A 15,486-nucleotide genomic window follows, 5' to 3' on the forward strand; every position below is an offset into this window, starting at 1 on the left:
GAATGACTGCCAAACAGGAATAAAAATATAGCTAACCTGTTTATTAGTGCTTATTATGTGCCAAGCACTACGCTTAGTGCTATATTTGCATTAAGCATTACTGCATTTAAAAATTGTCAAAATAATCTCTTGAAGAAGGTATATCTCTTTACCCCATTTTACACACATGTGAATTAGTGGAGCTAAAATGTGTAATATGACCTTCCCCCATTCAAAACTTGTATTACTGACTTGTCAATTTCAGGCACAATCTTCAGCATAATCTCAGCACATTGAAATAAGAAGTGAATAGCCGTTTAAAAAAATGGAAACAGTAGAAAAGATTTCTTCTAACAAGGGAAAATAAGTAGCAATATTAAAGATATTTTAATATTAAAATAAGCTTTCACCTAATGGCTCAAAGTAGTGGTTGGATTCCATGTTGTTTGTAATGAATGACAAAAAATCTGCTGGCCCCAAATCCAAAGAACTGTACTGTACTGTCAGCAAAAATGCTAAAATAGGGCATGCACTACAGGCAGATGGAACCCTGCAGTTTTCCCCATCTCATGAACAGATTTTCAATCACTAACAAAGCTAAGTTGAACTTAATGCATTACAAGAGTCTGTACAAAGTTAATTTAACCAAATGTAGCTGCCTGCCTTTATGATCTCAAAACTATGCCCTGAAGGTGAACAACAGACAATTTCTCCTCATATACACAAATGGACTTATGAAGTTGGTTACAGCCCTGTAACATAAAAAACTATGTGCCAAGTGTCTAAATTGAGCAATTTGGAATGAACGTATTACTTCTATCAGTCACAGCAGAATTTTCTAACAAACATAATTTTGTAAATTTCATTATTTTTCTTTACATGACTCCTTAAATATTTATTTATGATTGACGAGTTCAAGGGCAAGAATCAAGCCGAGGTCCCAAAAATGCCTACAAGGGCCTCTAAAGCTGGGAATGTAATATAATAGGGAGAAAGAGAGTTGTACATGCTATCTGAGGTATTTAAAACCAGTTAGAAAACAAAAACATAGTGTGAGCCACACAACAGTTGTCTGTGGGTGTGCTAATAGGTCTCACATTTGTTAACTCCCAAATGAAAGCATGGAACCAGAATCTGTTTTTTTTCCTAACAAAGTTGCTATATAATAGATTCTTTATAGATTATGATGAATGCAAAGGATTTATATACAGGCTATGTCACTCACCTGGCGATTTCTTATCACTTATCTGCATGTTCTGAAAGGGAGTTAACTATAACATCTAAAAAATTAGAATATTTTAAAATGAAATGTCTTTTTTTTCTTACAAGATCACAAAGAGTTGTTTTAGCTACATAAAAGTGAAAAACCACTACTGAAGTGGCATTTACCTGCTTAAGAAATCGGTCAGATGCGTGGCTGTGCTTGGCTAACACGCTTGGCAGAGTAGGGTTAGCATATTCAAATTGAGGATTGTAGGCATAGTCAGACTTGAAGAATCTCAGTTTTTCTTTCTCCAGGTTGGTGGGCTTTATAGCAGTCAATATACAAAATTTCTTTCCAGAAAAGTCATCTCCTTTTTCAAAACTTCTGGACAGCTGAGGCTGCTGCTTTGGCCTTGGCAGGGTGGAGAAATGACGTCGCTTGACCTTGCTTTTGGGTTTAGGTGGCAGTATTATGCTATTCCCTGTAACAGAGATATCATGTGTAAACTTTACAGAACTTGACATTGAACTAGTGACAAAAACAGCAGGCTGCCTTTCTAGGCAGTACCAACTACCACTGCTCATCACAGGTACCGGGACTTTCATCTTGCGAAGATCTCTACTATGACAAGAGCTAGGAGATTTGATGGGCTTCCTAGATCTTTTGTAGTAGGTTGAGGAAGACTGTTTTTGTGAATGATGCTTTTTCTCCTCTTTGCTCTGTAGTAGGACATTGTAACTACTGGTTCCAGTTGTGAAAATGTCCTTTAGTATTCCAGGGGATAAATGTGGAATGCCTCTTTTGTTGCCAATGACCAGTGAATCTTCTGCATTTAGAACAGACTTCTTAGCAAATTCTTGCTCAGGCCAGTGAAGCTTTTCTGCATTAATAAAACAAAATCAAAACAAAAGAAATAAAGATACCAGATGAAGCAAATTGTTTATTATAAGAAAAGCATTCTGAAGATTCTGTAAAATTCATCATTTTGCAACAATCTATAGAAAAGACATTTTAAATATTAATGGATATACTACTAGACTTTGTTCATACTAGATGCTGTCTCTTCTCTGGTATGAGCGTATATATGCTACATTATCTAGAAAAGTCCTCAGCTTCAAACCATTTAGATGACCAAAGTCTAATAAAGATGTGATATAATACACAAACACATTCATATATACATAAATAATTTGAGTAATCAGATCTATTAAAGAATGTGAATTTCATAGAAAGGATATTTTTTTTAAATATTGTTAATATGAAAGTAAAAATCCAAGGCACTTTCATAGCGAATACAATCTTGAAATTTGACACTATCCATAAATGTAGCCATCAGTAAAAGGACAACAAACACTGCCTTTCTATTGTATCTCAAAAACCATTTTTATGATCATATAGATGACGTGTATACACAAGCATATGTCAGTACTGTCAGTAGTAATAGTTGATTAATTTTCTTGATAATTATAAGCTACAGGTTAAGAGTAAAGAAAAATGAGATTTTTTTTGTCTTGACAAGTTTGAATAATAAATTTTCACTGCTGTTATACAGATATCATTGTACTAAATGGCAAGTGAAGGAAAAGTCACTTTTGCCTTTAGATCTTGCAATTGCTATAAACAGGTAAGAATCACATGATACCGTTATGCATGCACTGCTTTAAAATTGTGCTGCAGTGCATTCATTCAGCAAATATACAGAATACTATAAATTAGGCCCATGGCTCTGAGAAGCATCTGCTTCTAATCTGATTCTGAAGACAAGGCATTCATTCCTCCTAAATAATAATACCAAGTAGTATATGATCAAATGTGAAAAACCAAAGAATAATCTAGAGTTCAAAGGAGGAAGTGAGCAATGTGAAGAGAAACAGATGAGATTTCAGGTACAGGTTTAAGAGCATTCAGACTCCATTCTAAACTGACAAGGTAAGTTTGTCTTAAATCCTGTTCATCTGAACAAAAGTTTAGCACAAGTCCTGTCTACAAATCTGAACTCTGACCTATTCAGCCTGTAAACCTTTTCTAAATCCTTTCTGCAATTGTGACATTATGATTCTCCCAACTAGTTCTCTTTTTTAAGGCTCATGGAGCCTTATGCCTGTAGCCCTCAACCTCTGGCTTATACCGTAGAGGCAATTTCAATACTAGATGACCTGGACAGCTGCCTGCCTTGCCAAGAAAGAGACATTTTATTTAATTCTTTGAAAACTGTTCATCCACATACATCTGTCATTCATTCATTTAAAATTAGACATTCAGGGATCTTTTCTAAAATAAGCAGTAATAACTTTAAAAATTAGTAATAGCAGTCACTAATTGCTGACACATTTATACAAGTTTGGGATGTTACCAAGAACTGTACATTTTATCACTTAAGCCTCAGAGATGTTCACTCATTTGCCCAGGGTTATATGACAAGAAAGTAATAAGCAGTAAACTGTGATTTGAATGCTGGTGTGTCTGATTACAGAGTCCATGCTCATTCCATATATATGGTCACTCAGTTATCAGTGAACACTCAGTATTAAGTCGGCCACATGCACAGCAATGTAACTTTTCTTCTTCAGTAATAGGACATGACATCCCAGTAATACATGGTAACATGAATAACTGAAGTACTAAGATAGGCACCGGAACCATGTTTTATTCATCTCCATCTTCCCAACATCTAGCATGTTATCTGGAAGTCATTCAATATATATTCACTGAGTGAATAAATGAAGGAATATGTGACTCTAAGCATGCCATTCTCCAATCATTCCAGATAAACAGGTTATTTGTAGTTCTGGGACCATTCTGTATTTCTATGAGGAGCTCACTGAAGAAGTGGAAATATAACAGGGACAATCCTAAACTCAACCGGAGGTGATTTTGCCCCCCAGGGGCCATTTGGTAATGCCTGGAGATACTTTTGGTTGTCATGGCTGGGGGTGGGGGAGACTATTATGCTCCTGGCATCTAGTAGGTAGGGGCCAGAAATGATGCTAAACATCCTTCAATGCACAGGACAGCCCCAACAACAAAGAAATATCTGTCCCAAAATGTCAATACTGCCAGGTAGAGAAACTCTAAATGTTAGTTTTTAAAGCCCACAGATCATAGGGTTTAGGGTGAAGAAACAGTACCAGGTCAAAAGTAATGAAAACAGACAATTCAAACATGTAATGTACTTAAAAGTCCTTTTAATTATATTTTCTAGACTAACATGTGAAATATTTATTTTGGTGACTACACAGAACATTAAAGATAACCTAAAAGTATGAAAAGAAAATGTCTACTATATTTACAAGTTTAGAGTTAGGAGCTATATTAGCATAGGGTCATGAGGACAGTGGTTGCACAAATAAATCACTCCATAAATGTTAAAGACTCAATCAGCCGAAAATAAACAGGATAAATAAAACTACTATCACTAGCTAGTGAGGCCCATTTCCTCAGGGGTTTCTGACTTAAGTGTTGTAAACTGATAGTCAAAACTGGGCAGGCTGGACAAACATGGGCTAAGGAACACCAGGACAAGAGTCTGTAGCCAGAATGTTCACAAACAATGTCAGTTTCCCTAAAAGGATACCACATGCTTTGGAGAGGAGAGGTGATAATGAAAGAAAGACTGAAATACACACTGAAAGGGAAAGAACAAGAGCACTGAGATAAGAAAAAGGATATCATAAAGCTAGAGGAGCTGGATAAGGACTAGGTGCAGCCAGGAAGGTAAAGGGAGGTAATTGGGTTATTTTTTCATTTGATCTTCAAAATAAAAATGGAAAAAGTTACACTGAATTAAAATCAATGAATAAAACTACTCTGAAGAATTCCTCTTTTGATGGTTCATTACATGTATGTTGTGCTGATTTTTAAAAAATGAACAATCAACGTAAAAATGCTTTCTTTGGTTTCCAAGACTCAGTAAATAAAGCTGAGTTCGTAGAGTTCTTTTGTTTTGTCATAAAGCATCAGTGACCTCCAAATTCATAACATCTCAAACAACCTATACACACATTAAGATACTAAAAAAAAAAAAAAAAAGAAAGAAAGGCCTAAACCATCTGCCAAAACACTCAGGGAGGAGTGGAGGGTGGAAGAGGGGTGGAGGGGTGACTGTGGGCATGACAGAACCCCTTTGCCCCCAGGAGTTGCATCATTTCAGTTCACTTGATAATTATCTACTTGGGACGCTTATTATCAGTCCTTTTTAAGCTCCACTTGCTGCTGAGTAAAGTTATGGGAGTGCCAACGGGGTATTATTTAATAAACACCAATACTGCCAAATGCTGGGCATCCCGTGAAGTTCATGAAAGTGGGGCATGTGGTCCTTCAAACAATATGTACAAGATGGATATAAATGTCTCACAGTCACTCTAATCATATTTCAGTTGTATTAAAATGCATTAGAGAACCTAAAAATACTGCTGTTGTAATTTTAAATACTATTGTTTATCTTATGAAAAAATAACTTTTGAACATTCATAACAACATCATAAAAGGCTAATAAAAAGAATTTCAGTTGTCCACAGAATTTATTAAAGAACATTCTATTCCTCTAGCTCCTGTTTCCTGAAAAATTAAACCGTTTAAAAACTATAAGCACATTTCTTTGAGGGAAGTATAAGTCATTCCCCACACCCTGAAAATCAGTAAAGTAACTAAAAATAATATTTCTCATATTAAAGGTAGTCACTATGTAACATAGCATTAGAGCATTTTAGCCATCAGCAATTTTATTCACTAAAACCTTGGAATGAACAAACAATAATTTAAGATGATCAAAGAAATCATTACCCCTAACCTGATTACTCATTTTGAGAGAGAAAAGGGAAATAATATTACTACATTAAAATTGACAGTATATTCACAAAGAGGTGAATATACTGAAATTACCAACACAATGATAGTTTAATATGTATCTAGAACAGGAGAAAAGGATACCAGGATTCCTGGCTTCCATTCCCCATGCTTTCAATGACCTCTCTGTAATATCAGCCAAGTCACTAAACCCCTTGGTCCCTCACATTCTTCATCTTAAAAAGTGGGAGGAAAACACTGCTCACTAAACTTTTAGTGTTTCACAACTGTAAACAAGTCAGGTTTTACAGTAATTACAAGGCTTCTGGCTGAAAGGAAGGTTAGATAACCAGAAATAAAGCCTGATAGAAAATACTTTTCAATCAATTTTGACCTACAAAGTGGCAGTTTCATATGGTTCATTAATACTTATGACACCTGAGAACCTAGGATAATTTTAGAACACAAAATTATAGGCTGCTTAATTTCAAACAGAAGAAAAAGCAAAACAAAACAAAAAAAGTAAATCCTGAACAAGATAAAACACTTAAATTTTATCAAGTACTTTATTCTTAAAACTCAAATGATATAATATCCATCAGCAGTAGAATGGATGAATAAATTGTGGCAAAGAATACAATACAGAAATGAAAAAGAACAAACTGAGGTTACTCATCAATATGGATGACATTCATAGATATAATGTTGAGCAAACGAAGCCACATCATCATGAGTATATACTGTATAATTCCATTTATATGCAGTTCAAAACAGGCAAAATGAATCTATTGTATTTGAAGTCCTCCATTGGGGGAGAGGGCTTTTATCTGGGAAAGGTTACCAGGGAGCTTACTTGGTGCTGGAAATGTTCTATATCTATATCTTGTTCTGGGCAATAGCTACATATGGTGAAATTCATTAGGCTGCACATTTCAGACATGCACTTTACTATATATATGTTACACCTTACTTTTTTTTCCCAATTCTGTAGATGTGCATATTTTTTTTTATTTTGAAATAAATTCAAAGTTATAGGAACAGTTGCAAAAACAATACTAACCCCATACAAAGAATTCCATCATACCCTGACCCCACTCCCGATAGCTCAATCCACCAACTTTAACATTCTGTCACATCGCTATTTCTTTCCCTCCCTCCCTCCCTATCTATCATCCATCATCTATTGTTCTGTCTTCTGAACATACGAGAGCTAGCTGCACACATCCTTGAACATACACTATAATTCACGTATACACTTCCCATGAACAAGAACATTCTTTTATGCAATCCCATTAAGCGCAGCTACGAAGTACAAGAGATTCAACAATGATACAAAGCTTACATTCTATATTTCCTTTACCTTATGTCTCAACTGTGACCCTTTGAGCCACCTGTCCTCTATCCTCCAATCCCATCCAAGTTCATCCTTGGCATTCAATCATCATCTATTTAGACTGTCTTTTTTTTTTTTTCAGTTGTGGAAACATATATATAGCCTAAATCTTCCCATTCCACCCCTTCCCTAGCCTTCCATTAGTGGGATTAATCACATTTAGAATGTTGTAATGCTCTTTCCACCATCCATTACTAGAAATTTCCCTTCACCTCAAACAGCAACTCCACACTCATTTCTTAACTCCCCATTGCCCCTTTTCCCATTTCTCTTAACCCAAACTCTACATTTCACCTCTACGGTTATATTATCTGATAATTTCTTTGTGTTTGCTGTGGGGGTTAAAATTAACCTCTTAAATCCATATCAATCTTGTTTTTCTTTGATACCACCTTCACTTCAATAGGACATATAAACTATGTCCCTATACTCCTCCATTCCCCCACCTTTATATAGTTGTCTAAAATTACATCTTTTACATTGAGTTCAAAACCACTGATTTGTCATTAGAGTTTGTGTAATTTATATCATGTAGGAAGTAAATAGTGAAGTTACAGTTCAAAAATTATTGACTTCTATTTGTATTCCATTGTGGTTGGAGAATGCGCCTTGATATATTCAATTTTTTTTTTTTTTTTTTTTTTAATTTCTTGAGGCTTGTTTTATGTCCCAGCTTATGGTCCCTTCTAGAGAAAGATCCGTGATCACTAGAGAAAAATGAGTGTCCTGGTGCTTTGGGATGTAAGGTACTATATATGTCTGTTAAAATTCTCTATATCTCTTTCTCCTTTCTGTTGTTTCTCTGTTGGTAGGGCTCCCTGTAGAATCTGAAGTAGGGCAGGTCTTTTATTGGCAAAGTCTCTCAGCATTTGTTTGTCTGTGAAAAATTTAAGCTCTCCCTCGAATTTGAAGGAGAGTTTTGCTGGATAAAGTATTCTTGGTTGGAAATTTTTCTCTCTCAGAATTTTAAATATGTCATGCCACTGCCTTCTCGCCTCCATGGTGGCTGCTGAGTAGTCACAACTTAGTCTTATGTTGTTTCCTTTGTATGTGGTGAATTGCTTTTCTCTTGCTGCTTTCAGAAGTTGCTCCTCCTCTTCGGTATTTGAAAGTCTAATCAGAATATGTCTCAGAGTGGGTTTATTTGGATTTATTCTATTTGGAGTTCACTGGGCATTTAGCTTTGTGTATTTATATCGTGTAGAAGGTTGGGGAAGTTTTCCCCAACAATTTCTTTGAATACTCTTTCTAGACCTTTACCCTTCTCTTCCCCTTCTGGGACACCAATGAGTCTTAAGTTTGGACGTTTTATTTTATCTGTCATATCCCTGAGATCCATTTTGATTTTTTCAATTTTTTTCTCCATTCTTTCTTTTGTTCTTTCATTTACTGTTCTGTGGACTTCTAGGACACTGAGATGTTGTTCAACTTCCTCTAGTCTTGTATTGTGACTATCCAGAGTCTTTTTAATTTGGCCAACAGTTTCTTTTATTTCCATAAGATCTTCTACTTTTTAATTAACTCTTGCAATGTCTTCTTTATGCTCTTCTAGGGTCTTCTTTATGTCACTTATATCCTGGGCCATGGTCTTCTTGATGTCCTTTAAATCCTTTGCCATGTTTTCGTTCCTAGATTGTAGTTCTTTGATTAATTCTGCGAGGTACGTTGTCTCTTCTGATAACTTAATTTGTGTGTTTGGAGTTGGATTCTCCATATTGTCTGGTTTTATCATATGCATTGAGATTTTCTTTTGTTTTTGGCCTCTTGGCATTTGCTCTGCTCAACAGGGTTCTTTCAAGTTGTAAAAAAAAAAAGAAAACCTATCTAATTTTTCAGAAACACAGTTTGGTGACGTACACTTTCTCTAACTAAACAGCAGATGGCGTCTGTGAGTCACCTATACCTCTCAAGTCAGTTCTCCACCTTGTCCCCGCGGTGTGTGGGGAAATGATTCTTGTGGGGTCCAGCCGGAAAACTCAGCCTGGGTGTGTTGCTGGAGCCGTCTGCCCTGAATGCGGGGCGCTTGTACGGGTGGCCAGGGAGGAAGGACAGCCTCAATATTCAAAACCCCCCGGTTCCTGGAGATTCAAGGCCGCTGCAAGAGTCCAAGCCTTCATTTCATTTCAGCCCCAGCCCCTCTCTCTCACTGTCCCACAAACCACCAGATTTGGCTTAGCGTCCCTCGGTTCTCCGAGCGGGTCCCCCCGCCCAGCCGCGATCCTCCAGGAGCTCAGCCGAGGGAATGCTGTGCTACGTCACCAATGCGTGCCGTCCCTCAAGGGAAGCCCCGGGCCGCCGGGCCATGCTGGAGCGCTTTCAGCCTGATGCAAAAATGGCCGAACGGGGCGTTTCAGCACCCCCCTCCTCACACAGTTCCTCCTTCCCAGCTCCAGGACAACTGGCAGGGCTCTGGGCTGTGGGCAAGGCCCCAGGCAGGAGTTTATCCAGCCCTCTGGGGGGCCAGCTGCTAGCTCCGGGGTTTCTTTCTGCTTCCGGCTCTCCCCTCCGTTCCCCAGGCCCCAAGGGTATCTGCAGCGGGCTATCTTCCAGGCCAGACACCGAGAGGCTGGCCCAGTCCCCTCTTGCTGTGTTTTACTGCGTGGTTCCCACAATCGCAGCTGCAGCCGCTCCTGGGTTCCCCCCCACCTCTTTTTTTTTTAAAAAAAAGAGCCCATCGGTCTCCAGACACCAAACCCTGGCTTCCCCAGATTGCCGTGCGGCTGCGGGACTTCCAGCCAGCTTACTCACTCGTTTCAAAATGCAGACTCCCAGTTTCACCAAGTATACAGCCCCTGGGAACTAGCAGATCTCATCCAGCTGGCGCATCGCTGTGTTCTAGTTTGCTAATGCTGCAGAATGCAAAACACCAGAGATGGATTGGCTTTTATAAAAAGGGGGTTTATTTGGCTAAACAGTTACAGTCTTAAGGCCATAAAGTGTCCAAGGTAACATATCAGTAATCGGGTACCTTCACTGGAGGATGGCCAATGGCGTCCAGAAAACCTCTGTTAGCTGGGAAGGCACGTGGCTGGTGTCTGCTCCAAAGTTCTGGTTTCAAAATGGCTTTCTCCCAGGACATTCCTCTCTAGCAAGCTTGCTCCTCTTCAAAATGTCATTCACAGCTGCACTGAGTTTCCTCTCCTTGAACCAGTTCATTTATATGGCTCCACTGATCAAGGCCCACCCCGAATGGGTGGGGCCATGCCTCCACGGAAATATCCCATCAGTTATCGTCCACAGTTGGGTGGGGCGCATCTCCATGCAAACAACCTAATCCAAACGTTCCAACTTAATCCCCACTATTATGTCTGCCCCACAAGATTGCATCAAAGAATATGGCTTTTTCTGGGGGACATAATACATTCAAACTGGCACACGCTGTAACCAGTATTCTGGGTCACTCTCTGGTCCTTATCTAGTGTTTTTCATGGAGGTGTTCCTTTGCCCTGTCTCACCTAGCCGCCATCCTAGTTTCTCCCTCTACACCTTAATTTTTAAAATGGTACATCAAAAATCAGTATCTTTAATAATATATTTAACACCCTAACACTTTGCATTATAATAGATCCTTTATTAATTATAATATCTTTAAATTCAACAGCCCCAATGTAGTTTATCAGCTGCAAGTGAGAAAGAGATGAAGTCACTGCTAATGTCATGCAGGAATTGAGAAACTCAACCATAGTTCAGGATTCTTAAAAAAATTTCACAGTACTAGTTAGGAGCACTTCAGTATTACTCTGTTGGCAACAATGATTCTTACATGTGACTACTGTTTGTCTTTTTTGTCAGAAACTGTTTCCATTTATTTATTTATTTTGTATGATTAAAAATACATAGGGGATTCTAGAATGCCAGCAAAGGGTGGCAAAAGAAACAGCATTAAATACCATCTAAAATGACAGTGAACATCCCAGTAAACAAATTTCCCATGGCTTTCCACCCAAAATGAAGACAAAACTAACCATGGCATCTGGGGTCAAGCATGGTCAGGTCACTCTTTGCTTCTCTAGCCTCATCTTGCACAATGCTCCCCCTCACCCTTCCCATGCTAGCTTCTCTTCATTTGGTCAATCCATCATACTCAATATTCTCTCTGTAGTCACACACCTCTTCACATGCTCTTCCCTATGTTTGAGAGACCTTCCATCCCCCTCTTTGTTGGATTAATTCTTACTCTTCCTTCAGCTCAAATGTCACTTCTTCTGTGATCTCCCCTCATTTCATCCCCTCATAACACCTTATACCTCTTCTTCAAAGCACCTGTCATGGTTGCAGTTTTACATTTGTTTGTATAAGTCTACTGATGATGGTCTGCTCAACACTGAAGTTACAAGCTCCACTTCAGCAGACATCTGTGTGTGTTTTTGTTCACTTATGGCCAGAAAGTGAAACTTTCTGAAAGACTGGCCAGAAAGATGGCCAAGGGAAGAGAATATTTGAAAGAAAGAGTAGAGGACTTGGAAGCCTAAAGCCTGAGGGAAAAAATCATCTCAGGGAGGCTTAAACAAATGAAACAATTAGTGATGGTGAAGACAAATTATAATGGCAGGTGCCTACTCCTGTAGGCCAAACAGAAGTTATGTGTCTAGGTATTTCATCCTTTATTGTCAAGCACATGCCTTATGAAGATTTTTGTTTCCAGTATTTTTAAACATTCACTTTTGTTACACTAGAACTTCAGTTCCATATTAATTACTTCTTAATTACATACAAAATACAGCTGGTAAGAAACCATAAATTAACATAATCTTGTATTATTTATGCCTTTCACAGCATTTTGTTGCTCGGTGAATGAGATGGATGTCTTCTTTTCTATTTTGAAAGCAGCAATTTCATATTCAAGTAAAAATTTGGTTGTCTCAGACAAAGATTACAGACTTGCTTGTGACTAAATAAAAATGAGATCTTGATGTTGAATTTCCTGGCTTAATCAGCCTATAATCATTTTAACAGTATACTGATTTTCCCCACCACTACACATTCCTGGTTGAGAGGCTGAGAACATGGACTTTGGAATGGAGCTTCTCGGGTTTGAACTTTGGCTCTGTTTATTAGTAGCTGTGATCCTGACCAAGTTACTTAACTTCTTTGTGCTATGGTTTCCTTATCTTTAAAATGGGATAATAATACTACATACCTCACAGTACTGTTGTGAGGCTTAAAAGAATTAATAATGTGTAAGGTACTAAGAACAGTACTGGCCTAAGCTAAGCAGCCTGTGTCAACTATTATTCAACTTCACAGAAACACTCCATGGAATAATATAAATAGGAAAATATTTAGAATAATGAAATCTGGATTTCCAAAATAAAGTTAATATTAACATAAAGTAATCATCTCTTTGTTTTAGAACCAACATTTCACTGCCTTTATTATAGTAAATGATCTTCTTTAAAAGGCTATGAAAAGGCAGAAAGACATTTTCTAGTTTGTTTCATTTTCAAACAACATATATAGCATACACATCTTATTTCATTTTCCTCCTCCAATCAACTGATTCACCAGGACATTATATTCAGATTATACTAAATTGTGACAAATAAATCCAAAGTAAGTAAGATATTATAAAGAAATGATTACGGAAGCATATAATTGCTTCAATGCTAAAGTATAAAACCACCAGTTCTGTATTAATAGCTATTTCATAGCTGAAAACAATGAACATATTTCTGTCAGTGCTAATCAGAAGAACATGAGCTTCTTAGCTATCAATATAACAGTGAGGTAAGAAGGGGTTAGGGCAGTTTATGATGATGTTTTCAGCTTAACTCTCTTCATAGTTTCCAGCTTTACAAGTTGGGCTTTCTGATATTTCAGTGAAATGCTTGGTGTAGGCTGTAGAATTATCATTTTAATTTGTCCAGTACTATCTAAAAGGGAGAAAATATTTTGAATAATGACCTGGGTCAGTTAGTTTAAAGGAACTGTAAATTTAAGGGCTGAGTTGTCTCAAATGACTATTTAAATTTTTATTGTAATATAGAAATTCAGTGCCAAATTTTCTGTCTTGGGGTATGCAATGCATGGAGGTGAATTGATATATGTATTGCCACTAAATTATGGGAAGGGATTTGGGGCAAGAGGAGTGTATCTGGTATTTTATAAAGACTCTTCCTCAAACTTACAACTTTGCATATTGAACTATCAGGAGAGCCATGTATTGCCAACTGGCTGACCAAAATACCCACTTTCTAATACTAATATTATTATTGTATTCTCTCTTTACATTGATTGTTATGCTTTCAGGAAATGATTTCATTCTAGTTTATTTCTGAACCTTTATCTAATAAGCTGCACTGTGACAAGATCCAACTATATATTTCTCCAGGACCAGTGGTTCTCAATGAGGGGTGATTTTGCCCATCCTATCCCCAAACCCCTGGACAATTTGGCAATGTCTGGGGTAGTACTTATGGCATCTAGTGGGTAGAGGCCAGGGATGCTGCTGAACATTCTAAAATGCACAGTGCAGTCCCTCACTGATTTAGAGTTATCTGGTCCAAATTGTTAATAGTGGCAAGGTTGAGAAACCCAGCTCCAAAAATGTAAAGAAGGCATGGTATTTTTTAGTAACTTAAACATCTTCATTGTATTTTAAGATGGAAGAGTAGCATTTACTTCAAATCACTTTTAAAAAATCTAATGCCATTAGGTTGCCCCTTAGATCCTGTAACTATCTATGCTTCCTGTCAACATAAATGACAATGAGATTAATCACAGCAGTGTCGTGATTGGACAAAATCAGCTCATTTTATAACACTGAACATGAAATAAAATAGTATAAAATTAAGACTATGTGTTACATATTTGTACTGAAAAAGAATTTAGTTTAACAGTAAAAAAAAACTCACAGAAAGATGGTTTATTAGGAACTGCAATGCCTTAAAGTTAGAAGTTCTGGCCTTATTTTGACAGTCTAAGAATTAGACATTTCCCTTTACTCTGTTGCTACTCTTTGTTCTTAGTCATGATACTGGACTAACATGAACACTGCCACGAGGAAATGTTATCACACAGAATCAAAATGGCCTAGGAAATTATTCTAACATTGTGTAGGTTATTTTTTTTTAATGGCTAATACACATAGTTACTTAAAAAATAAAATAGGCAAGTAAACGTTAAGCCCTGAGGTCAAAACATCCATGTTTCAAGCTTGGTATAAGACATACTAAAGATGGGCTAAACGTACTCACCGACTTCTAAATAAAAGCCTACCTACAAATACACATAGTTTAATAACAATCTATTCAGGTGTGTCCCTTTGCTTAGCTCTGATTTTTCTGAACATTCTAGAAAATGAGACCCCAGTACATTATAATGCCTCATTATATACCTAATACGTTCTGAAATATAATTTATCAATAGTTAGATTGTACATTTATATAAGCAGTAACCTCTCTCTGCTTATAATTTACTTCACTAGATTCCACAGCAGGTGCTTACTGATAATAAGCGACAAAAAGAAAAGGGACTCTGTTCTGACTTCTCTCGGCATGTTTTCCCGAGCGCCTCCTGCGCCCCTCGCACTGTCCTCGGCGTGGAGTTGAGTCGGCGCCCCGCGCGCAGAGCCCACGTCCTGCCGGTATCTCGGGCCCCGGGCGGCCCTGGCACGCGGAGGCTGGGGACCCGCCACACACCTGACGCGAGTGGGTCGGGCCGACGCTGACCGCCCCCTGCCCGGCGGGATCCCGACGCCCCTCTGCCAGCCCCAGGGTCCGTGCTTCCCTGCACTCACCGGTCACGCGAATGGACTCGAGCATCGTCCCGCCGTGGCCGGACGGCGGGCTGCGTGGACACGGGGACCAAGAGCCGAGTCACCTCTAGCCTCGGGCCGGGCTCAATAGCGGGTCGCGGCGGGAGATGGCTCACTGTGACTTGAGGCAGGTTAGGTTGGGAAAGGGCGGACGAGAACTGGCGGGCAAAGGCTAGGATAGTTACCTCCAACCCGCAGCGCCAGAAGGTGCAGAAAGCGGCCGTATAGTGGGTAAGCGCTCTTAGATCCCGCTGCCGTGACGTGGCCGTTCCCCTGTTGCTAGGAAACGCTCTCCGCCGCCCGCGTGCCCTGCGTTTCCCAAGGCCTGGGCGCCGCTTGAGGCGCTCACGCGACACAGGCCGAATCGCG

General features: G+C 38.6%; 1 protein-coding gene across 3 annotated transcripts in view; it reads right to left on the reverse strand.

Moving 5' to 3' along the window:
- KIAA0895 (KIAA0895 ortholog) overlaps positions 1 to 15,486 on the reverse strand; it is a 76,603-nt gene that overhangs the window by 43,400 nt on the left and 17,717 nt on the right. For 2 of the 3 annotated variants that reach the window (XM_037837083.1, XM_037837081.1), the window contains exons 1-2: positions 15,100 to 15,381; positions 1,369 to 2,063 (exon numbers count right to left, since the gene is read on the reverse strand). In XM_037837083.1, the coding sequence (XP_037693011.1) occupies positions 1,369 to 2,063; positions 15,100 to 15,124 (720 nt within the window). In that variant the 5' untranslated portion in view covers positions 15,125 to 15,381. Of the gene's footprint in view, positions 1 to 1,368; positions 2,064 to 15,099; positions 15,382 to 15,486 lie in introns of those variants that run through there. The other variant, XM_037837084.1, reaches the window with a different exon arrangement.

This window comes from Choloepus didactylus, chromosome 5, assembly GCF_015220235.1.
Source record: "Choloepus didactylus isolate mChoDid1 chromosome 5, mChoDid1.pri, whole genome shotgun sequence".
NCBI classification, from domain to species: Eukaryota; Metazoa; Chordata; class Mammalia; order Pilosa; family Megalonychidae; genus Choloepus; species Choloepus didactylus.